Raw genomic sequence first — 24,730 nt, 5'->3', positions numbered from 1 at the left:
TAGATATTTGTGGTCAATATGTAATAAATGTGTAGATACTCTCCTTGTTGTAAACCCTTGGAACCTCCACTATATATTGATAGTGAGAGCTAATGAGAAAGACACAACTTTCACAACAACACTTCTCTCATATTTTTAACACAGCTAAAATACTTGGCACTCTTCACTCGCGTTGAATTATTGGATCCGGCCGCTATTATTTTAACGTTTTTTCTTCTGCCTTTCGCTATGCTACTGCTTGCCGCTATGGATTGTGGAAGGCCAATACTTAAAATAAAATATATATATATATATATATATATATTTTTTTTTTTCAATACAATTTAGAAAGGAAAAAATATTAAAGACCATACGACATTGTATTACTGGTCTAATTAACATGAACTATTGAACTAACAGTAAAGAAAAAAAAACGAGAGAACTAACAGTATAATTGTCTACTATCGAATGGTTGTTTTTATTACATACTTTATCAGATTACTCTTTTTTATTTGTACATAACATTTCTCCTTTGGGAAGAGGCACGTGATTGTCTGTGTCAAAAAGCACATGAGCCAAGATGCTTCGCTTCAATCGAGAAGAAGTCCCCAAGTGGCATCGAAAAAGGCAAAGAAAGAAGAACCTTTTTTCTTCCCCTTGGTTCGAAACTCGAAACCTACGACATCCAGACTGGCAAGATCTAAGCGGATCCGAATAGGTAAACGGGTCGGCTTCAGTGATCTGGCATTTCTTCAGGTTCCAAACAGTGTCGCGTTTATAAAGACCAAAACACTGAGGATCATCTCAAGCTGACAAAACCAAAGTTGGGCCTATGACTAAAGCCCAATTTCAGGTGAAGATTTTGAAGCCCAGCTTACCTTCCACTCTCAGAGCTCACGGTTGATATTATATATAGATCATCCAGACCCAAACTATCCAAAACATATAGCATGCATGTATGGATCCAGCTTTTATTCAGTAATTGTGTCATACGTTCGCCATATGTCTCAGGGTTGGCCATGCATAAAGCATGCAGCTACTTCCTTTTGTGATGTTTTCAAATATTTTTTTTGATGTAATTTCACAAGGTAAAATGTTTTTAAATATTTGACATTCATTTTTGCTATTCTTGTGAACTCTATTGGCGTTTTGTTTGGTTCGGTTAGATATGGTCATCAGTCATTATCATTACGTGTTAATAGAGTGTTGGAAGTTTCACCACCCATCTTAAAATAGTCACCTTCGTTGAAAATAGCTCTTTTTGCATCATTGACGATTATCCAGAAGAACAAGAAACCACCTTTTGATGTCAAAAAATAGCTTAAATAATAAATTTATTTGCTTCCTGTAAAAGTAAAAACCTAAGAAAACCCAATCCAAGGACACAAGAAAAGAAAAAAAAAAGTTCTCAACGTGGTGGTAATGGCGTCTTCTTCTTCTTCCTCCTTATTCGTCATTACCTTCCTCCTCTTCTCGCCTCTCTGTTTTTCTCGTGAGTCACCTTCTCAAATCCCAGACGGAACCTTAAACCTCTCTTTACTATGGTACGGACAATTCACCCCCGTCCAAAAAGAGAGGGTTCGTGATTTTATAGAATCGCTTAACTTTGACGCCAAGGAAGGTCTTGATCCCAAGGTATCAGCGTGGTGGAAAGTGGTGGAGGGTTATCAAGAGAGGTACGAGGTCAAGGAGATTTACCGACAGAAGAGTAGCAGCAAAACCGTAGCTCCGAGGATTAAGGTGAAGGTTGTCAGGAGTTATGTAGATGAGAAGATGATGTTTGGAAAGGATTTGACAATAGATAATGGTGAGAAATTGGTTGAGACAGCCGTCGGAAACATGTCGAAAGTGGTGCCCGTGGTATTACTTTCGTCACAAGTTAGGGCTCACCACGTAGGGTTTTGTAATGGAACTTGCCAAGAATACGGTCTTACCATCAAGAGTAATATCAAAGGTTTCATTTTCTCCCCATTATATTGGAGAATTAATTTGTTTGACCCTTGAAAATATTATTATTTTTAAACAAAAATAAAAAACAATTTGACGTGATAAAGTAAATGCCATTTAGGTCAAGAAAAGAAACAACCGTACGTAATGGTGAGCGACCCGGAGGTGCAATGTCCTGGAGAGTGCGCTTGGCCTTTCCACATTGCCAACAAAGGCCCACATGGCATGACCTATCAGCCACCAAGTGGTGAAATAGGAGCCGATGCATTGATTATTCAGCTAGCCACCGGTTTAGCCGACGTCGCCACTAATCCAGCTATAACCGAATCATTGTTCAAATCCGAGCCACCCTACAGCACCGACGGGAACCACACCTCTTCTATATATATCGTGGACCCTGCAACCAAGTGCTTTAGGGTTTTCGGGTCCGGAGCTTTTCCAGGTTTTACAGGAAGAATCCGGGTTGACCCGCTTACTGGTGGAGCCTTCAATTCACACGGGATCAACCACTTGAAGTTCTTGATTCCTTCTATTTGGGATCCTAAAACAAAATCTTGCTATACTCCGATGTAACCGTTTTTATTATTATCAAATGCTAATCAGTGTTCATTATCCTTTTAGCAAGCTTGAGTTTTATAAAGGATACATATCTGTTACTGGAAATATTCAATAGTACATATATACACAATGGGAGATCCTCGTGTAAATTAAATTCTGCGAGAAAAAGAAAACTGCAATCCTGGCTCTAATATTTGTAGCTATTCATAATTAATACGATATTGCCAATATATAATGACTAAATTAATGGGACTAAATTAATGGGTCATTATATACTTGATTAAATCCTATTATTGACTAAATAAGTAGGATCATGCAAACAGAGGAACAAATAATTTTGTGGATGTTACAAAATGACTAATTAATCGTTAAACTTTTCTGCTGACCTTGTATACATTAGAGTCTCACTGTTTAACTTCTTCGTTGATTGTTTTCAGTGTTTTAAAATGCGCTAGGAGTTCATTACGGGTTAGATAATTGTATAGCGCCTGGCCGTATAGTTTTACCTAGCCGTATAAAATGTATAGCGCCTAAACGGGTATATACGGATATATAGTTTTACATGAAATATAAGTATAAGATAAATATATATACATTATTTTTGAAAAAACTGAGCATAAATATATTTTAAATCCAATTTTATGTATAAGTATATATTTTAACATATATAGATAGTTTTAAATTGTAAAAATTAAAGTCATTTTAAATATATAAAGGTGATAAATTTAAAATGATTTTGTAACAATTATACTAATATCTACAATCATATAAATACATAAAATAAGTAAAAGTAATATAAATAATAACATTAATAAAATATGATAAAAATATTAATAGTTTATTTTTTTTTAAATATTAATGCTTAAAATCCGCCTAGGCGTCTGCGTAGACCGCATAATGTCCACCTAAACATAATGTCCGACTAAACGCTATTATTCGCCCGAATTATATAAATCCGTATAAAATATTGTATAACATGAAACAATACGGTCGGTTACCGTATAGCGCCTAAACGCCACATATGCAGGCGCTTAGACCGTATTTTAGAACACTGCTTGTTTTACAAAGAAGTAAACATTGATATGGGAAAGGTATGTGCCATTTAGGTGATTTTTCTTGCCTAACTCTATTACGCAAGCTTATATTTTATTTGTACCAAAAACAAGCAAAATGGAGAATCAGACAACAAGTCTGAGAAGAAGAATCGATGTAAAGAAATAGCTTTGAAGGTTTACCTGCATTGTGAAGGGTGCTCTTCACAAGTTTCCCGTTGTTTGGAGAGATATGATGGTACTTTCAAACTAAAACTCAAACCATCCATAGAATGTATCAAGTTTCAATGTATTATTATATTTCTATCTTGATTTATAGTTAGTACTTTTCTATCAAAATAAGATTTTATCGTTTCTTTCTCACTCAAGAATGGGAAAGTGTTGATCTTATTGTTTTGAGGAGGTTGAGCAAGTTAATTAAGGCAGAGATTGAAGACAATAAAGTCGTTGTGTCCGGGAAATTTGATGATCCGATGAAGATATTACGAAGAGTGCAAAAAAAAATTCAGTAAAAATGTTGAACTGATTTCCCCAAAACCTAACCCTAATCAAGATCAGAAGGAGTCACAACCAAAGAAAAAAGTAACCAGCATCCTTAATCATTTGCTTGTGTGTTTGATTTCAGAGTACTCCGCAGATCAAAACTGCAACCTTAAAGTTGAACATGCATAGTGAAATCAAAAGAGGCATTGAGAAAATAAAAGGCAATCAATATATATATGTACAGAGAAAATAGATATATACAAGAGAAATTAATATTAACAAGTTTAACTATTTGTGTTCCGTCCAAACGATTTATTATACAATGTCCTGTTTGAGGCAATATCACTAGACTTATAAACATGTATGTTATTTGACAAATTAAAAGGTGTTCAAACGGTGGAACCAGACCAATCAAAGTCAACGGTGGTGGTACGAGGAGCCATGAATCCTCCAGAACTCGTGGAGAAGATCAAGAAAAAGCTTGGGAGACATGTAGAGCTTCTAAGTCAAACACACAGAGAAAGGCAAAGCTAATAAAAACAAGGAAAACAATAACAAGAAGAACGAAGATAGTAATGGAAACACAATAATTAGTTGTTAGTTGTTACCCTCCTCAATATTCAGCCCAACGTAACTATCCCTCTCTGGTTTTCAGCGACGAAAATGTACAATCGTGTTTGATCATGTGAAGTCTTACGTTATATTATACTTGTGTAAGGTTTATATCTCAGTACATTTTAGTTCAATTCAATATTGAATGTCACTTTCTAAACGTACATAGCCCCTTAACACCGAAAAGGAAAATACGTGGCCTCATTTTTCCTTAACCGTTTCATTTTGCTCATGAGTCAAGAGGCATGGGCACCTCTATTTGTCAAAAGTTAATCATAGTCCTAGAATTAACTGGGCGTTATAGTGTTTAAAAGGGAGAATGCGTTTATTCGCATATTTTAAAATGCGGGGAGTTATAGTGTTTAAAAAGGAGAACTAATGCGGGTCCGGTTCTTTATTAGGCATTTGCCACTAAGCTACGCTTTGTAAAACATTTCTTTCTCATGCAATTTAATAGAAAAAATTTTAGCAAAAAACTAATGTTAAACGTTTTTGTCATGTTTATTAATTAATTAATGGTAAATATTCATCCGCATTAATTAGTCATGTTTATTAGTTACTTATTTTACGTTTATGTTTTAACATTAATTTTGATAATTAATTTAGGTATGTTTTATGGTTGTTTTAGTTGACAAAAAATAACAATGTTCTAAAAATCGCTAGGCGGTTACTAGGAATTTTATGGAGGACTATCGACTATGCGGATTATTCGGGGCCTAGGCGAGGTCTAGACGTTAGCAAATATTGATTTTTTTATAGTATACATTTATATGACATATTTTAGTTTTTAAGTTCAATTATAAAATTATTATGAAGAATTATGATAATTAGATATACAAAACAGAAAAAATTAGACAAATTTGTAGAATTATAATAATAATATTTTTTAATTTCACATATTTAGACAAATTTAAATCGATTTTAACCAACTTAAACTGATTTTAATTGATTTAGGATAGTTTAAACCAATTTGAATTTTATAAATCAGTATAAATCAGATTTTAAGAAAATCATTTCGGATAGGACCGAGTTGCCGCCTAGGCTCCCCCTAAACCAATTTTTAGAACTTTGAAAAATAATAAATATTAAAATCTATGAATAAATAGTCTTTCAGTGGCACAAAAACTTAATTAAAAAGTTTTTTAAAATGTATATTCATATTTGTAATTTATTATCAAAGCATTATTAGCAACAAAAGACTATAATTACTATTATTGAGATGATTTACTCATTTTTGTAATTATTTTTTATAAATAAAATTATCCACATTTTCTATACATTTTTATTAGTCTAAAAATGTAAAAAAAATATCTATAAATTTTTGAAAAACATTTTACTTATATAACATGATTTAAGAAAACTGGTATTTATTTTAAATATGTTTAAATAATATCTAAAAACAAATATTTTAAGCAAGATAATATATATTAGAAAATAATTATTTTCTATAAAACTATTTTTATCAAATAACTACAAATTTAACTAGCATAACTTTTAAACTTTTAAAAACTAAAAGTATTATATTTTACCATATTGAAAAAATCTGTGTTTTTGCTTAATATTTACTTTGGTTTTAATTTAATTTTTCTTTATATTTGTACAATCCAATATACACATAAAAAAATACCCAAGAAAATCTAATTCTTTTGTTTAATAATATTAAATAAATTTCAATATATTATTGTTGTATTCATTTATGTACTTTTGAATCAATCAACTTTTATTTATTCTTTCTATTTAATTTTCAATATATATATTTATATAAAGTTGTACATAATCTTACTAATTAAGATAACAACTAATATAAATGTAAATAAGAAATTAATCAACATTTTATTTATTTAGACAAAAGACATTATAGTTGAATTCAAAGAAATTTATGTGATATAATATATTTAAATACTTATCAAACTGACTAAATATTAGATATCAAAAATCACATGTGTAATTAAAGTAATATGTCATTATTTAAAATAAAATTTATATAAATTGTAAAGTTACTTAAAATTGAAAATAAAACATTAATAAATTATTATAATATATTTACTGTGTAGATATTGATGTTCTCGAGGCTTTCAGCATATTTAAATTCATCCCCAAAAGTGTGAGAATTCATTAACACCCAACGATTGGCATAACTTATCCCCTAAGACAACAATGGTTGGGTGTCTATTTTCTATCTTGCAATTCCTCCTCTATGGAGTTTGAATTTCTTTTAATGTAATGAGTAAATGAGTCTGATCACAAAAAGGTTCCTTGCGACTTTCATAATTAATTAACCAAAAATCGGCTACTCTCTGTAAGTAGTTTTAGAGAAAAAAATTTGTTTCGAAATATAAGTTGTTTTGACAATTCAATGTAATTTGATATTTTTTGAATACTGTGTAACCAATAAAATAATACATGTTTTTTTATGGTTGGTTGAATTTAAACATTAAATGATACTTTTTAAAAACTAACAAATTTTTTAAAATTGATGTTTTTAACTAAAACTACTTACATTTAGAAACGGATGGAGTATAATACAAACAACTAATTTATTATCAGAGCATAATATTATCAGATAATATGATTGTAAGTTTTGTGAACGTCTAATTTATTATCAGAGCATATTATTATCGACAATTTCTTCACTAGTACAACATTATGGACAAATGTTCTTGAAATATGTATATCTAAGCATATTGGTTCTCTGTTTTTTTCTCAAAAATCTTGTCACTAGTCAAACATTGAATGATTCAAGTAATCAAGAGTAAGCTATAATTAATTCGCTAATACAGTGGATAATAGTAGGCCCAAATGCTACTCGAAACGGCTCGACCCGGAAAAGACAAAAACGATCCGGAGAGAAACCGCTAACTGTTGTTGACTTCTGGCTTCTTGTCTGAACCACACCGAAACACAAACCGTTATTCTTTTCGACTCCTCGCAACCTCCTCCAATCATCGAAAATGGCAGACAATGGTAAAGACACGTCCATTCTCCGCTAAGTTCATCTCTTTGATTTGCCTCTTTCTCATTTTTTGTTGTTCGTTGTTTGATGAAGTTTCACTAGATCAGTTCTTGGCTGCCGCCATTAATGCAGCTCAGAAAGCGGGAGAAGTCTTTATCTTTCTCTCTCCCTTGAGTTCGATCGATCTCGTGGCTGATCATATATTAAAGCTGGATCCTTTTGGTTTACAATTTTACATTGTGCAGGTTATTCGTAAAGTCTTTTACGAGACCAAACATGTTGAACACGAAGGCCAGGTTTTTATTAGTATCCCTTTCTTGATTTCTTGTTCACACAATTATCATAGGCTCTCAATATTGGTTTCCTCTGAACAAGTAGTGGTGGGCATTTTTCTATAGATACTGAATTTGCTTTTGGTAGCTTCTTCCTTCGACTGCATTGATTGTTAGTATTTTGTTTATGGATTAGTTCATAGGAGAAGCAACAACAGCTGGAAATGGTGTGACAGAATTAGCAGATGAACCAACTTGGATTGTTGATCCTGTTGATGGAACTACAAACTTCGTTCACGGGTATATAAAATATATGTTTCTGCTCAAATCTCATTTGAATAACTGTTTGTTTCATTTATAAACAAAACCAAATGATGTTTATATGCAGATTCCCTTTTGTGTGTGTTTCCACTTTCCATTGGCCTGACCATTGGGATGGTCCCTGTAGTTGGCGTTGTCTTCAGTCCTATTAGGTAAAAGACTACCCTCCTCATGGTTACTTTGTAACAAACTCTGCTTCAAGTTTCTGTGTTCGATACTTGTTATACCATTTCCTTGATACAACAGCTATTCACCGGTGTCCAAGGGAAAGGGAGCCTTCTTGAATGGAAAACCAATGAAAGGTTTGAATTTTATATACATACTTCTTTCACACGTTACAGAAAAGGAAAGGGAAACGAGCCTTCTTAGTCTGTACGTGTCTATGGAATACATATTTATGTGCAAGATGGTAAGAAAAGAAAGAAAGGAAATAATAATATTTACACAATCACATAATATTAGTCTCCAAATCTTTATTCCTTTTCCAACAGTAAGGAAGATATATATAAAGATTCTTCGTAGAGAGAGAGAGAGAGCCAAAACAAAAAATCTGCAGCTGCAAGAAACCACAAAACATGTTTAGATTCTTGCAAGTAGGGTTGGCTAAACCAGTTCGTGGTCTGAGTTCGAACTCGGTAAGCTTTTTTTCTCTATTTCGGTCATTATTTTCGTGTTTCTCAATAATAACAAGTTTTGGTGCGTGTCGTGTGGTGATGACAGATGCAAACTGTGGTTCGCAGTTTATCCTCCTTGGAGGGTGTGACGTCATCACCACCGTACCTATTGCTTCCTATGGAGGTTGTGGGAGATGATGGTGTCGACGGCAAAGTGGTAAACTTAAACTACTTCGACCCAATGAAAAAGGAGACGGTGAAGGTTCGTAATCAGATAATTCCTGAGAAGATGTGTAGAAAGTCTAGCAATTACATCGGTTCGTCACGAGGCTGGGTAGCTAGTATGAACACAGAAGATATGACCGTACATGTTACAAATATGTTCAATCCAACGGTGCCAAAGTCATCGCAAAGAGTTATCTCGCTTCCTCCCTTTGACCCTATTCCCTCTGACTCTCATCGTCCTTTTAACCCTTGTTGTCCCCCGAGCGGTTACGGCGCATCTCTCTCCTCTTGTCCTGACGGATCACAAGACTCAGACTCCTCCGTCACGTTTGCCCTCAAGTGGGACGACTCCATCTCTTTCTGCAATCTTGGCAATGGATCGAAATGGACTCACTTGCAGCATTCTCTCCCTCTCGAATTCCAAAAGTCCCGTGTCTTTTTCTCCGACAAAGATTCAACCTTTTATCTCACTCACAACATGCCTATAGTCCATGTCCGCCACCCATCTCCCCAGTTCCATCAACTGACTTATTACCCACCACTAGCTTCTTCTTTTTGTCTCCCTGACATCTCAAACACCGAGTACGAGCTTTTCAGATGGTGTGTGCCCTACAACCAAATGGTTCAGACTCCCTCTGGCGACTTGCTAGTCGTTATTTGGTAAACAAAGTTCCTTTTTTTCTATTCTCTTTCACACAAAAAATTATTAAAGCTTTTTTTTTTTAATTACAAAATCTTGAACTGTGACTTTACTCACACCGCAGGTTTATCCAGGTAAAGCATGATGGGAACCCCATACCGTACTGGGAACAGTACGAGAAGGAGGAGGACCATGTCGTGAATAGTACCAAGCGGTTCATGGTACTCAAGGTAGATTCCGACAATGGTTGCCAGTCGTACACGGAAGACATAGGAGATCTCTGCATTTTCTACGGTCAGAACGAACTCTTTTGCGTCAATGCCACCAATTACCCTGGACTCAAACCGAACTCCATATACTTCGTCGAATTCGGCGACACTGGTCGCATTTACATCTTCGATCTCGCTACTCAGACTTTCACCGAGCTCGCCAAACTCGACAATCTCACTGGCCCTCCTTATTGGCTTGATCCGACCCTTGTATGATTTTTTTAATAATCACCAAATCTATTTTTTTTTTAAATCTGGTTATCATTTCCAATGCTCTTTTGGTGACTTATTGCTCATCCGTCTTGTTCTCCTAATTAAGCAGTAGTGCACTACTAGTTAATTTGCATGCATGGACGTGCATGGGCTTTTAGTTGTGTTTCCTATTGAACTATATGATTTTGTGTTATACATTCTCGGTCTTTTGTTACACTGAGCATCCCAATGGGATTTTTTATGGAATTCTTAAAATACATATATGTGTGTATGTATATATAAATATTAGTATCTAATTGTAGGTTCTAAAAGTAGGTATTTAAAAGAATCCAATTCTAATGTCTAACTAGTAACTATCACGGGACAGTAGGAACAAATAAGAAAGGAACCTATAAGAATAAAATTTTAGGAATAACTAGGAACTAGATAGAGACTTGCGCCTTGCGCGGAGTGAGAGTATTGGGTAACTAATTTAATTTTGTAAACATTTTTGGAATACATTAACAACATGTATAATTTATGCATTGTTTGAGCTATGTGGATTGGTCTGACCTATGTGCATGGTTCCTTTGTTGTTCTTATCAATGTTATATTACTTTCTATTCAAATAAATCAAAACCATGTCTTCAAAAAACGTATATAATATGTGTGTTCAATCATAAGCACTTTTTTGTAACATTCATTCATTAGCAAATTGTATGTTTTTAAGATGTAGATTATTATATTTTCGTGCAAACTCATGGCTAGTAAACGATATGGACCTGGTGACACATGTAATGGTCAGAAGAGTTGATGGGCTCTTGATCTGAAGAACAAAATATTAGCCCTAACCAATAAAAACAATTAGTGTCCCAATTATATCTGCAACTCATTTGTCGGCAAGAAAACAAAAACATATATCTCATTTTGAAAACTTTTCTATCTCATTTACAATATCTAAATCTATAAAAATATAGGCTGCAAAAAGTGTGAGTTATGCCGTTAGTTGGTCTCTGTATTTATAGTTATATCATAAATTTAGGTTTAGAAAGTCCTCTAGAAAATATTACGCTGGAGAATATTTTTATTATACCATAAAATTCGAATTTGCAGTATTATCTGATCATTAAATAGTTATTTACGGATTTATTATGCCAACTGTGGCAATAAACATCTCTGATATATTTTGCGTGATAAATAACTAAGCTTGCGCTGGAAGTACTCGAAAAATTAACTACTTGCAAAAAAAAATCCCGTATTAAATATACAATAAATGTGTTAAGTAACTCATAAATTTTAAAGGAGACAAATTAAAAGTATTGATAGACCATAACTTATGAGGTCAAAACTCTCATTCACAGTTTGGACCACACGAAATTTACATTCACCTAAGTTAATACGCATCAGGTCATTTAGTGAGCATAGATATCCCCTATCACAATTATTAACGGGTCAAGAGCCAGACATACCCCATCATAAGACATTTGGATGTGTTGTCTATGTACTAATTGCTCCACCACAGAGAACTAAGATGAGACCTCAAAAGGAGGATGGGGATATATGTTGTATATGATTCTCCCACAATAATAAAGTACTTTGAGCCAACTATAGATGATTATATTTGAGGCCAGGTACACGGATCATTTTAAGACCAGAAGGAGAAAAAAATAATAAAGCTGGTAAAAAATGGTAAAAGAAATCGAATGAAATCAACCATTAATGTCTTGGCAAGATCCTCGGACTAAAGAATGTGAAATAGACGTCCAAAGATTATACATTTACAAAACTAGCTAATCAAATGCCAGACACATTTGCTGACCCGAAAAAGAATGACTAAGTCATATATAAACCAGCTAGTAAAGCACCAACGAATTTGATGTCCAAGAAGAGACACAATCAAGTTGCTACATAGTCTAGACAACGTATGAAACATGGTAGACCAAATAGGTTCCAAAAGATAAGAATCCTCGAAAACAAAAGAAAGGTGCAGAGAATGATAATCAAAATCCAAATCCGAGGTTACTAAGGAAACCATCCCAGACATGGAGATAAGGCCGTCCGGCTCTAAGGTACAGGTACCAAACAATGTAGCTTGGGACGCCAAGCTGCAAAGTATTAAAGGTCCTGATAATAATGAATCTCAATCGATTATATCATGTCTGGAACATAATGAAACCAATAAGGAATGTCGACATAAGATGATTTATTTGCATACAAGGTAGCACTTGAATTTATGAATATAAGCGAGGATCATGAACCCACGTCAATATAAGAGTGCACACTCGTAGAACAGATTGGATTGAATGGAAACGTGGGGTTAAATAGTTTAAGGAAGAAAGACGTATTTGGCCATATGATTAAGACACCATATGATGTTAAAACCAGTGGTTATAAATGGGTCTTGTGAGGAATATAAATCGTTTGATATAAAGCTGATGTTGCACAAGGATTCTCACAAAGACCGGTAATAGATTATGAGGAGACATACTCTCATGTGGTGGATGCAACTACTTTTAGATTTCTCATAAGTCTGGCTATATAAGAGAGAAAATTAAACTTGCAGCAAGTTGATGTAGTGACTGCATATTATATGGTCTACTAGATAATGAAAGTACTAGAGGGTATTGAGCTGAAAGTACAGTAAGTTCTCGAGAACAATATTGATAATCATCAAAGTATATGATCTGAATATCCTAGGAACCTCTGGATACAATTTCTCAAACAGTTGAATATCTCAAGAAAGAGTTTGAGATGAAAGATCTTGGAAAACAAAGTTTTGTTTGGGATTACAGCTTGAGTACATTAACAATAAAATCCTTGTGCATCAAATAGTATATACAAAAAAGGTACTCAAGAGATTTAATTTGGACCAGTCTCACCCATTATCTAGTACATTGGCGTGAAATCACTTGTTTTGGACACTGATCCATTCAGTCCAAAGGTGGACGATAAAGAAGTCCATTTAGTCCTGAGATGGCCGATGCAGAAGTCTTGTTTTAGACACTGATCTGATTGGTCCATAAGAAAGACGATGAAGAAACCTTTGATTTTGGTTTATTTTATACTAACCAGCCCAAAGAGGGTTTATTTGGTTTTGTTGATTTGTTTTCAGACAGGTTATGTTTTACACATGGTGGTACACGCATATCACAGCAACATCATCCAAGATTTCGTGTGTGTATTTGAGGTCGATGACTCAATATGTTCGATCAGATTGTGGCATGGCCGATGGTAAAGAAGAACCAACTATCATGTTCGAGGACGAAGCATATTCTGTCCAAGATCTTCATCACCCACGGATTGCAGAAAATTGGAGAGGTCTAAGGGACCTTCAGTAATGTCCAAATCAGGGGGAGTAATGTGTGTTGTACTCTTTTTTCTTCACCATAGTTTTGTCCCAATTGGGTTTTCCTGGTAAGGTTTTAATGAGACAATATTAAAGCACATTACAAGCTCTAAATGGTTATGGCATCGAAGGGGGAGTGTTATGAACCAGATTGTGGTTGCTCATAACCTAGAGATTATGATTTGTAATCTTTCCATTTATCTATGACGGTGTAATCTCCTATATAAGGAACTTCTATGTTATGAATAAAGATAGACTTTTCCATTACTTTTATAACAAATATATGAATGTAAGTAATTTTTTTGATGTCTAATTAACGTTATGGACAAAAGTTCTTAAAGGATATCTAAGCTGTTATTTTGAATATAGCAATAACATGATAGTGGTTGGAACAAGATTTAGGTTCACTCTTAGGGTGAACCTTTAAATTCACATCTCCTTTTATTACCAATCAAAATATCACCTAGATTAATAAAAAAATATATTAATTTTATTTAAAAAAATCTGAAATAATTGAAACAAAAAAATAACGCCAATTTTAATGATGCTAACGCTACTAACTAAACCCTAAACTTTAAATTTGAACCCTAAACACTAAATTCTAAACCCAAATTCTAAACCCTAAACCCAAATCCTAAACCCTAAACCCAAGCCCTATATCCTAAACCCAAATCCTAAACCCTAAATCCAAACCGTAAACGCAAACCCTATATCCTAAACCCAAATCGTAGACTCTAAACTCAAACCATATACCCAAACCTAATCCCTAGACCCTAAACTCAAATCGTAAACTCTGAACCCAAATCCTATATCCGAAAGGTTTGGGTTAATGTTAATGTAGTTTCTTTAGGGTTTAAGGTTTGAGTTTAGAGTCTAGGTTTGGGTTTAGGATTTAGGGTTTGAGTTTAGAGTTTACGATTTGGGTTTAGGGTTTAGGATTTGGGTTTAAGATATAGAGTTTTGGTTTAGGGTTTAGATTTAAGGTTTAGGGTTTAGAATTTAGGGTTTAGGGTTTAGATTTAAGGTTTAGGGTTTAGAATTTAAGGTTTAGGGTTTAGTTAGTGGCGTTAGCGTCATTAAAATGAGCGTCATTATTTTTTTCAATTATTTTAGATTTTTTGTAAAAAATAATATATTTTATTATTAATCTATGTGGTATTTTGATTGGTAATAAGAGGAAAGGTAGGGTTTAGATTTAAGGTTTAGGATTTAGAATTTAAGGTTTAGGGTTTAGTTAGTGGCATTAGCGTCACTAAAATGAACGTCATTATTATTATTATTTTTTTTAGATTTAAAAAAAAAATATATATATATTTTATTATTAATTTATGTGACATTTTGATTGGTAATAAGAAAAAATATGAATTTAAAGGTTCACTTTAGAGGTAAACCTAAGTTTTGTTCCAGTGGTTGTCCGTTTTTGTTTTTTTTCTTGTCACTAATTAAAAAAATATGACCAATTGAACCCACAATGGATGATGTTTTGACTTTGGAGATATTTTTGTGGATGAGGTTTTGACTTTGGAGATATTTTTGTGACGAGTAAGCAATAACTAAATTCGCTAATACAATGGATGATGTTTTGACTTTGGAGATATTTTTGTGCAGAGTTTTTCATTGCAAAAGGCTAAATAGTTCTGATCACAGCCTGGTAAGGAAAAAACATCCGGTTCAAAACCCCGGTCTGGTTTTCAGAAACCCTAATATGAAAATGAAGAAATATTAGGAAAAATGGGAGAGAAAGAATGGAACTCTGTATTGTGTCTATTTTTTTATTTTTTTTTTAATTCTGATTGTATTCAAAATAGAAAAGTTTAACAAAAAAACCTCTTAAAAGCACACACACCTCAGTAACAGAGGATTAGAGGAGCAGAGGACAAAAACTTAGAAATTTAAAGAAGGAAAAACACCCGTAGGTGCCATATAACAACTCGAAACAAACTGAAGAGGCAGAAGTGAACTGCAGTGATAGCAGACAATCCACAAGGCCACATCCATGTGACTAAACGACATCATAGGATGCCTCTTCTCGGATAGTAAGGTCAAGCCACTGAGGACCACCCATCGCCAGATACGATTGGTAGCTCTGGCCACTTGTGACACTATTAACGATGGATATAGCAACTCTGCTCCGCTCAGCAGCAACATATTCCACACTCCATTCATTGAAGGCATTGTATCTTTTTCTGTACGTGTATACGGAATACATATATACCAGGCAATAACTCGCGCCTTGCGTGGGATGTGATTATTAGTTTCGTTATTTTTAATAAAAAGACATTAAATATGTTTAATTTGGATATTAGTTCGGTTTAAAGTTTTAAGTTTTTGGTTTTAATCTTCTAAAATATAATTATTATTTTAAATTAATATTCGTTTTAATTTATTCGGTTAAAACTTAAAATGTTTGATTTTTTTATTTTTTCCGGAAAAAAAACCAAAGATTAATATTATTTATTTATTTCCAAGTTATGAATTTTAGATAGTCGTCATATCGAACCAATAGTTTCATATTATAGTTTTTAAACGGATAATAGTTTAAGAAAAATAAAATAAATTTATCAAAACAAATCATTACACTACAATTTGGTCGGTAGTGAAAAAACATTAAGGAAAAATATTTTAACTTTCAAAAAAATAAGATACTTCAGTTGTGGTGAATACTTAGTTACAAGGTGCTCACATCAAGGTGCACATGTATGTGTATGTAAAAAGTATATAAAAATAGTTGACAAAAATATAAAGATATTGTTAATTAATATTAAATAGCATTTTTGTTCAAAATAATACATGAAAGATAAAATTAAAATTAATTTAAATAAACACTACAAGAAAACAGGGGGATTCTGATGGCCGAAATCGTCGGAAATTCGTCGGAATAGACCGATTCCGACGAATTTCCGACGAACCCGTCCGTCGGTATCGTTTCGTCGGAAAAAAAAAATTCGTCGGAATTTCGTCAGAACTTCCGACGACTTTCTGACGAATACCAAGAAACGTCATTCTGACGAACTTCCGACGATATTACGATGCGGATACACGAGACCAGAGTTCATCGGAAAAACTACGTACCGACGGAGAACGTTCCTCGGTGCATTCCGACGAACCTCGTTCGTCGGAATTTACCGACGGACAGCGGTCGTTGGAATATACCGACGGCCGTTGTTCGTCGGTAAATTCTGACGAACGAGGTTCGTCGGTAAATTCCGACGGATATATGTCCGTCGGTATATTCCGACGACCACTGTCCGTCGGTATATACTCATTTTTTTTTCAAATTAATTTTGCATTTTTATATATTTTTTGATATTAATAAATTTAAAAAATCAGAAATTTAAAACTAATAATATTATAAAATTTAAATTCATAAAAACCGAAATAGGAAAAAAACATTCATAAAGTTTAAAATTCATACAAACCCAAATAAAAAAAAAACATTCCGAAAGTTTTAAAAAGCCGAAATAAACTAAGATGAACTCGAAGACATCAAACGATCTAGCTTCTGCATAATCTCGGTGTTGAACTTCTTCTGGGATGCCAACTCAGCAAGGATAGTGGCATTCTCCGAACGGATAGTGGCATTCTCCGAAAGGATAGTGGTGTTCTGCTCCTCCAATGCCCCAATCCGTTCATCTTTGTCATGTAGCTCCTCGAGAATCATGGGATCGGCATACGGAGCTTGTGAAGAAGATGCCGGATACGAAGAAGCACGACGGGCCAACCCAACTAAACGGCCTCCTTTCCTTTTAGGAACCGCCTACAAAAATATTTAAAGTAAGTAAATAGGGACAAGTAAGTAATCGACATTATAAAAAAATATATATTAATAAAAAAATTACATTTTCAACCATCTCATTTATTTGCAATAGAGACAGGTTGGTTGAAGCTCCCGTAGAGTCGCCGTCATCAGAGAGAGGCTGAGATTGGGAAACTATTTCAGCTTCCACCAAATCAACTACACCTTTGATCACGGGGTCCTGAATTTGACCTGTCGTCTTGTTAGTGTGAGCCACCTTAATGAGTTGTAGACGATCAACGGGATTACCGTCATTTGCTTCGATCTAAAAAAACCGCCATTATTAGCCAAGAAATATATAAAATATTTATTTAAAAAATATAAAGATAAATAATAATAAAAAACTTACAAGTTCATCCTCCTTAGTAGACATAGAGCAAGCGCTGAGGTTGTGCACATACATACCTTTCCCGCCACGATCGCTCTTCCGGTTCCTGGAATTCCTAGAAGACGTCTCTGCAGTTTCTTCCTTCTCCCAATGAGCTATCAACTGCTCCCACACCGACCCGTTGATGAACCGTGGCTTCTTGTTCTTCTGCAAAACTGTCTTCCACGAGTTTATCTGCTTTGTGTAAGAGTCCATGGCCTTTTCGTTGAATTTCTTACGGACTGTTTCCGTAAGATCGGAGTGCCAGTTGAACTCTTGCTACAAAACAAACACAATTTAATAAGTAAATATATTTAAAAAAATGTTCAAACTTTAAAAAAATGAAGAGTTACTATACCGCGAACTGACGAAACCACAACTCTCGTTCGTCGGAAGGGATCACACTCCACTTTGGATATCCAAAACGGAGCATGGAGTACATCATCTGGTTGATGCTCCGGCTAATGCCATTTTTCGACTTGGTGAACCTTTAAAAAAAATACAAGTTAGCAAGTTAATTAAAGGAAAAAATATAACGGTACAAATAAAAAAAATACTAACCAAGTGCTATGGCCTCGTCGTGGGTTGGGTTGGAGAGACGGGAGATGCTCTCGACCTGGTTGTTGAACCAATAGATGAACCGGCATGACCCCCGGATCCTGTTGAGCAGCAGCGTGAGGGGCAGCGTGAGGGGCTGAGGGAGCTGGAGCGGGAATATATGTGGGAACCGAGTCATGAGACGATCCCGATGCACGGGAACTGCTCACCGAACTACGTCGAAGACGGGCTGCGGGGCGGGCTTCGTCCTCGTCCCTAAAAAAAAAAATTAACCCATCAAACATATTTTCAAATCATTTCTATTTTTAATGTTTTCATTTATATATTTACAAAGGGTTTTATAAACGTTTTAAAAAAAAACTATTAAACCTTTTATATATATATATATATATATGTATACAAAATTATAAAAAATTTATAAATATAGAAAAATGTTGTTAAAATTTATAAATGAAGAAAAATGTTGTTAAATATTTATATTTTTTTAAAAAAAACGTTTTATTATACATAGTTTATTAGTGAAAACTTATAAAAAATTATAAAAATTTTTAAAATTTTTATTATACATGATTTACATATATATATATATATGTATACAAAATTATAAAAAATTTATAAATATAGAAAAATGTTGTAAAATATTTTTAAAAAATTGTAAAAACGTTTTATTATATATATTTCATTACTGGAAACTTGAAAAACGTTTTTAAAAATAAAAAAAAAAACGTTTTTAAAAATCAAAAAACGTTTTTAAAAATCAAAAAATGTTCCAAAAAAAACTAAAACAACAATCCAAACAACAATCCTAACTTATATATCCTAAACTATCCATTCAATCCTAAAATTTTCAATCAAACAACCTAAAATCCGAGATCAACTTCCAAAACCCTAAACAATTGAAAAAAAGAAGGTTTGGGATGATTCTTACATGATTTGGGGTTTGGGGAAGAGATATGAGGGTGAGGAGAGGATTCGCCGGTGAAGAGAGGTGGAGAAAGGCCGGAATCGCCGGAGATGGGGAGAAATCGCCGGAGTGTTTTCTTTTTGTGAGAGAGAGGCCGCGGAGATAACGAAGAAGGAGAGAGGAGGGTTTTTATTTCCGAGGATTCCGACGGACACGGGTTCGTCGGTATTCCATCGGTATAATTAAAATATACCAAATGCCGATTCGCGAAAATTTTCAAGCGGTTTGGTTCTCCCGGGCAAATTGAAATTCCGACGGAATATGTCCGTCAGTATTTTCCGATGGACACATTCCGTCGGTATATTCCGACGGAATTCCGACGACTTAGTGTTTAGGGTGTCGATTTCAAGTTTCTAAATGCAAAATCCAAATCTTTGATAATATATATAGTATTTGCATAAACATTTAACAATAAAAATGTTTTATAACACGATTTTACACAACAATATTTTTTGTAGTGTAAGATTATATAAATATGATTGTATGTCGAAAATACTGACGGAATTCCGACGACTTTGCTATTAATCGGGATGTCGTCGGAAATTCGTCGGAATATACCGACGAACTTCCGACGACTACAACGGTTACATTTTTTATCGGAATGTCGTCGAAAAGTCGTCGGAAAATTCCGACGAACCATATTCGTCGGAATTCCGTCGGAAATGGCCGACGAAATTCCGACGACTTAATTTTTTTGGATTTGGTCGGAAATTTGTCAGTATTCTGTCACAAATGTCCGACGACCTTGGTGTCCGTCGGAACCTCCGTCGGAATTCGGTGTGTTTTCTTGTAGTGAAAAAAGGCCTTGACATTAGTCATTTTTTCGTATAAAAAAATAAAATTGTATCCGTAAATAGGGATTGGCACAAATCGAATATTTGGGTATTTGGAAGCATTCATGTCGATTCGATCTTTAGCCACCTAGATATTCGGTGACTCGAATATCCGAAATGCTTTAGAATTTCAAAGAATATCCGATTTGATCCGTAAATAAAATAGAAAAAAAAAATATATATATATATATAGTTTGTTTTTTGATTCGTTATCTATTTTTATTCGAACCGAAAAATTCAGAGTTTTATTGGAACCATGTATGTGAGTTTTATATTAAAAAAACGTAAAATACATAGTGTGAACACATTTATGAATATAGTGTGAACGCGTTAGCATACTTATTATCAAATCATTGTGAGAATGTCTCGTGTCTATTATAGTGTGAATGTATTTATTACAATGCTTCTCTTTTAATATATACGAGACGTGCAAAGAAGATAAAGAAGAAAAGGAAATAATAATAATATTTACACAATCACGTAACATTAACTTTTGGCTCTTAACTATGTATCGTATCTCTTGGTTGATTTGATTTACTCTCCAAATCTTTAAAGCTTCCCTTTCCAACAGAAAGGAAGATATATATATATAATGATTCTTTGTAGAAAGAGAGAGAGAGATATTCAACGAAAACAAAAAATCTGTAGCTGCAAGAAACCACAAAACATGTTTAGATTCTTGCAAGTAGGGTTGGCTAAGCCAGTTCGTGGTTCGAACTCGGTAAGCTTCTTCTCTGTTTCTGTCATTACTTTTGTGTTTCTCAATAATAACAAGTTTTGATGCGTGTCGTGTGGTGATGACAGATGCAAACTGTGGTTCGCAGTTTATCCTCCTTGGAGGGTGTGACGTCATCACCGTACCTATTGCTTCCTATGGAGGTTGTGGAAGATCATGGTGTCGATGGCAAAGTGGTAAACTTAAACTACTTCGACCCGATGAAGAACGAGACGGTGAAGGTTCGTAATCGGACGATTCCTGAGAAGATGTGCACACCGTCTAGCAGCTACATCGGTTCGTCACGAGGCTGGGTAGCTAGTATGAACACAGAAGATATGACCGTACATGTTACAAATATGTTCAATCCAACGGTGCCAAAGTCATCGCAAAGAGTTATCTCGCTACCTCCCTTTGACCCTATTATTCCCTATGACTCTCTTCCATTTAACCCTCGTTGTCCGATCGGTTACGGCGCATCTCTCTCCTCTTGTCCTGACCGATCACAAGACTCCGACTCCGTCACGTTAGCCCTCAAGTGGATGGACTCCATCTCTTTCTGCAATCTGGGCAATGGATCGAAATGGATTCACTTGCAAGATTCTATCCCTGGCCACTTCTGCGGCTCCCGTGTCTTTTTCTCCGACAGAGATTCAACTTTTTATCTCACTCCCAACGTTCCTTTTCTCCCTGTCCGCCACCCATCTCCCCAGTTCCATCAACTGGCTTATTACCCGCAACCAACTTCTCTTTGTCGTCTCCCGGACATCTCAGACACCGAGTACGAGCTTTTGAGACAGTGTGGCCCCTTCAACCAAATGGTTCAGTCTCCCTCTGGCGACTTGTTACTAGTTATTTGGTAAACAAAGTTCCTTTTTTCTATTTTCTTCCACCCACACAAAAATAAAATAAAAATCTTGATGAATTGTGACTGAACACCGCAGGTTTGTCCAGGCAACGGTTGGTGGGAACCCCATATCATTCTGGGAACAGCACAAGAAGAAGGAGGGCCATGTCACCAAGCGGTTCATGGTATTCAAAGTAGACTCGGACAATGGTTGCAAGTCGTACACGGAAGACATAGGAGATCTCTGCATTTTCTACGGTCAGAACGAGCTCTTTTGCGTCAATGCCACCAATTACCCTGGACTCGAACCGAACTCCATATACTTCGTCGAATTCGGCGACACTGGTCGCATTTACATCTTCGATCTCGCTACTCAGACTTTCACCGAGCTCGCCAAACTCGACAATCTCACTGGCCCTCCTTATTGGCTTGATCCGACCTTTGTATGATTTTTTTAATAATCACCATTGATCATTTCTAATGCGCTTACTCAAATATTATTGCCAAGAATTTGAATTTTACCTCAAATTTGATACTAATGTTCAAATATCAAATTAGTACTCCGTGTTTCAATATAGATGATGTTTTACAATAAGTATTATTTTTCAATTTACATAAAATTTTGAAGTTTTAAGGTTAGGTTTAACTTTATTTTTTTATAATTGGTTAACTGATTTTAAAATTATATCTTTAAAATGGTTTTTAAGAGAATATAATTTTTAAAAATATTTATGCACTAAGACAAAACATCAAGTATTATGAAACGGAGAGATAAAATGAATTGAATATCAAATTTGTGTTTGAATAACAGTTAAGATGTGTTTGAAGAAATAAGAACCAATATCGTGCTATTGCTAAATTCAAAATATCAGGTTAGCTCTTCGAATACATCTAGGGTCCGATTGGCTTTGAAGACTTTGTGGGATTAGAAAGTCTCTAAAGCTTTTTTTTACTAATTAAGTTTATTTTTTAAAAAAATAATCATTTTAAAGTCTATAAAATAATTATAAGCTTTTCTCTCTTCTTTAGTGTTGTTTTTCTTAAAGACCTTTGCAACTTTTTTTCCTTCTTTTTATTTTTTCTCTTAAAATATTTTTTTTCCTTTCGTACCTAAACTTTTTATTTAAGTTCGTAACAATCTCATTAAAACTTAATATTAACAAATTAATCATTAAATTTGTTTCTTGTTCATTTGAGATCCATATTATACTACTTTTACAGTCATATATAATTAATTTTTAACAGTAGTATAATTTTACATTTTAAATAAAATATTTTTAAATAAAATATTTTAAATATTTATTCAATATCTACAATTTTAACTACCAATTTGATCTTAATAAAACTTAAATTAAAAGCCAAAGTTTCAACATCCAGATTCTCTACATCCATAATTTTAAAGTCAAAATCTACACCGAAAATCTTTACCAAAAACCCTAAGCTGTTATTTTGAATTTAGCAATAGCAAGATATTATTGGTCAATAATCTAACATTATATGATTCAAGTAATCTATACTGTTATTTATGAAGTGATTTGGCTTATTTGTCAGCTTTTTTTTTGTCGACAACATTACAGACTCATATTGACTCTGTAAACCACACCGGGAGATATTGATCCATGTGAACGACGAAAGACGTTTGTTTCCTGACACTGCGTGCTAGGTTATCCGCCTTTGTATTTTGCGTTCTTGGTACATGTATAATCTCTGATCGTGTGAAGCTCTCTTTCAAACTCTTGCTATCTTCCAAATAACTTGCAAAAGCTGGCCACTCTTCTGGTTCCGAAACCATCTTCAACAATTGAGAACAATCCGTTGCAAACGTAACCTCGAATTGTCATATTCTTCATGATTTTAGCTTATTTGCTTACTTGTCATATTTTCCATGATTTTAGGATAAATCATTAGTTTAATTAATATTATTATTAATTTTTTTTATTTTGATATATATATATATATATTTATTTATCATGATATTTAAAATAATTAATAAACCCGAACCTATTTTACCGATATATATACACTAATATTTTTTAAAATATTTTTTAATATATAATTATCATGATATTTAGGACATTTAATTAATAAATAGATATTAATAATATCTACCGATAATATCATCGTTACTTTTCTCTCATTTTATAATTTTAATGACTAATATTATAGCTAATTTCTCTGATTTTTACTGAAAATATTGATCAAATACAAATTATTGTAAAATTTATATATAAATATACTAATATATATGAATTAATCGGTTTCTTTAGTTAATTTTCTTATTTTTCATATTTTTAATAATTTTAGGATAAATCATTAGTTTAATTTATATTATTATTTAATTTATTTATCTTGATATCTATATATTTATCATGATATTTAAAATAATTAATAAACATTAACCTATTTTACGATATATATATATATATACTAATATTTTTTAAAAATATATGTTAATATATAATTATCATGATATTTAGGAATTAATAAATAGATATTAACAATATCTACCGATAATAACATCATTACTTTTCTCTCGTTTTATAACTAGGTATTTTGCCCGCACATGCGGACATAATTTTTTATAAATATTTATTAATAAATATATTATTAAATTTAAAGATCAAAATTTTGAAGTCAAACATTAAATTTATAATATGTTATAGTCAATCTCTGTTTTTCATTTAAAATAGAGACATGCAATTTTCTTCTAAATATGGATATTAAATAGTACTTTTTATTATAAAAACATAATTTTTTATTTTCGAAATAGTCTTTTAACTTTCAAATTTTAATAATTATAACTAAAAAATAATTTGGAAAATACAGTTTTTATAAAAATTAAATCACATTTTTCTTTAGATAATAGTCTTTTAAAAAAAATGGAATTTTAAAAAAAAGTTATAATTCTCTGAAATACTTGAAAAACATAAAAGTAAGTAGAGTTAATTTTAAATTAGTATTTTGAAAATATTCTCTTTTGGAGACATATATTTTGAAAATATTTTTAAAAGATAATTCTATTCCCAATAACAAATATTTTGAAAAGTCACGAATAGCAAGAAAATTTAAATAAAATTTTTTGTTATTACTTATATACCTCTTTTTAGTATTTTTAATAGAAAAATAAATTTAATAGTTTAGAAAAAAAAATTCATGACATATTACACTTACAAACAATATAAATCAA

At 33.2% G+C, this 24,730-nt stretch overlaps 3 protein-coding genes across 3 annotated transcripts; all 3 read left to right on the top strand.

The window, feature by feature from the left end:
- The first annotated feature begins 1,311 nt into the window (after positions 1-1,311).
- LOC106450334 (protein EXORDIUM-like 6) lies at positions 1,312-2,717 on the top strand. The gene is made up of 2 exons (XM_013891981.3): positions 1,312-1,933; positions 2,048-2,717. The coding sequence occupies exons 1-2, from the start codon at positions 1,402-1,404 to the stop codon at positions 2,497-2,499; spliced, it is 984 nt and encodes a 327-aa protein (XP_013747435.1). The 5' UTR covers positions 1,312-1,401; the 3' UTR covers positions 2,500-2,717.
- Positions 2,718-6,626: 3,909 nt separating this feature from the next.
- LOC111206419 lies at positions 6,627-11,243 on the top strand. Its single transcript, XM_048750075.1, has 5 exons — positions 6,627-8,156; positions 8,245-8,329; positions 8,424-8,812; positions 8,898-9,676; positions 9,781-11,243. Exons 3-5 carry the CDS (start codon positions 8,753-8,755, stop codon positions 10,139-10,141), a joined length of 1,200 nt encoding a protein of 399 aa, XP_048606032.1. The 5' UTR covers positions 6,627-8,156; positions 8,245-8,329; positions 8,424-8,752; the 3' UTR covers positions 10,142-11,243.
- Positions 11,244-20,437: 9,194 nt separating this feature from the next.
- On the top strand, positions 20,438-22,105 carry BNAC03G33200D. Its single transcript, XM_013889559.3, has 3 exons — positions 20,438-20,702; positions 20,786-21,555; positions 21,641-22,105. Exons 1-3 carry the CDS (start codon positions 20,574-20,576, stop codon positions 21,990-21,992), a joined length of 1,251 nt encoding a protein of 416 aa, XP_013745013.2. The 5' UTR covers positions 20,438-20,573; the 3' UTR covers positions 21,993-22,105.
- Positions 22,106-24,730: the final 2,625 nt, after the last annotated feature.

The sequence above is a fragment of the Brassica napus genome, chromosome C3 (assembly GCF_020379485.1).
Source record: "Brassica napus cultivar Da-Ae chromosome C3, Da-Ae, whole genome shotgun sequence".
NCBI classification, from domain to species: Eukaryota; Viridiplantae; Streptophyta; class Magnoliopsida; order Brassicales; family Brassicaceae; genus Brassica; species Brassica napus.
This window is presented reverse-complemented; position numbering and strand designations above follow the sequence as displayed.

What these genes read in the sequence shown, in the direction of transcription:
- LOC106450334 (XM_013891981.3), top strand. Translation starts at nt 1,402, where the DNA reads ATGGCGTCTTCTTCTTCTTCCTCCTTATTCGTCATTACCTTCCTCCTC. An exon ending in CATCAAGAGTAATATCAAAG is followed by an intron (nt 1,934 to 2,047) that starts GTTTCATTTTCT and finishes AATGCCATTTAG; the next exon opens with GTCAAGAAAAGAAACAACCG.
- LOC111206419 (XM_048750075.1), top strand. Translation starts at nt 8,753, where the DNA reads ATGTTTAGATTCTTGCAAGTAGGGTTGGCTAAACCAGTTCGTGGTCTG. An exon ending in GTGGTCTGAGTTCGAACTCG is followed by an intron (nt 8,813 to 8,897) that starts GTAAGCTTTTTT and finishes TGGTGATGACAG; the next exon opens with ATGCAAACTGTGGTTCGCAG. An exon ending in GACTTGCTAGTCGTTATTTG is followed by an intron (nt 9,677 to 9,780) that starts GTAAACAAAGTT and finishes CTCACACCGCAG; the next exon opens with GTTTATCCAGGTAAAGCATG.
- BNAC03G33200D (XM_013889559.3), top strand. Translation starts at nt 20,574, where the DNA reads ATGATTCTTTGTAGAAAGAGAGAGAGAGATATTCAACGAAAACAAAAA. An exon ending in CAGTTCGTGGTTCGAACTCG is followed by an intron (nt 20,703 to 20,785) that starts GTAAGCTTCTTC and finishes TGGTGATGACAG; the next exon opens with ATGCAAACTGTGGTTCGCAG. An exon ending in GACTTGTTACTAGTTATTTG is followed by an intron (nt 21,556 to 21,640) that starts GTAAACAAAGTT and finishes TGAACACCGCAG; the next exon opens with GTTTGTCCAGGCAACGGTTG.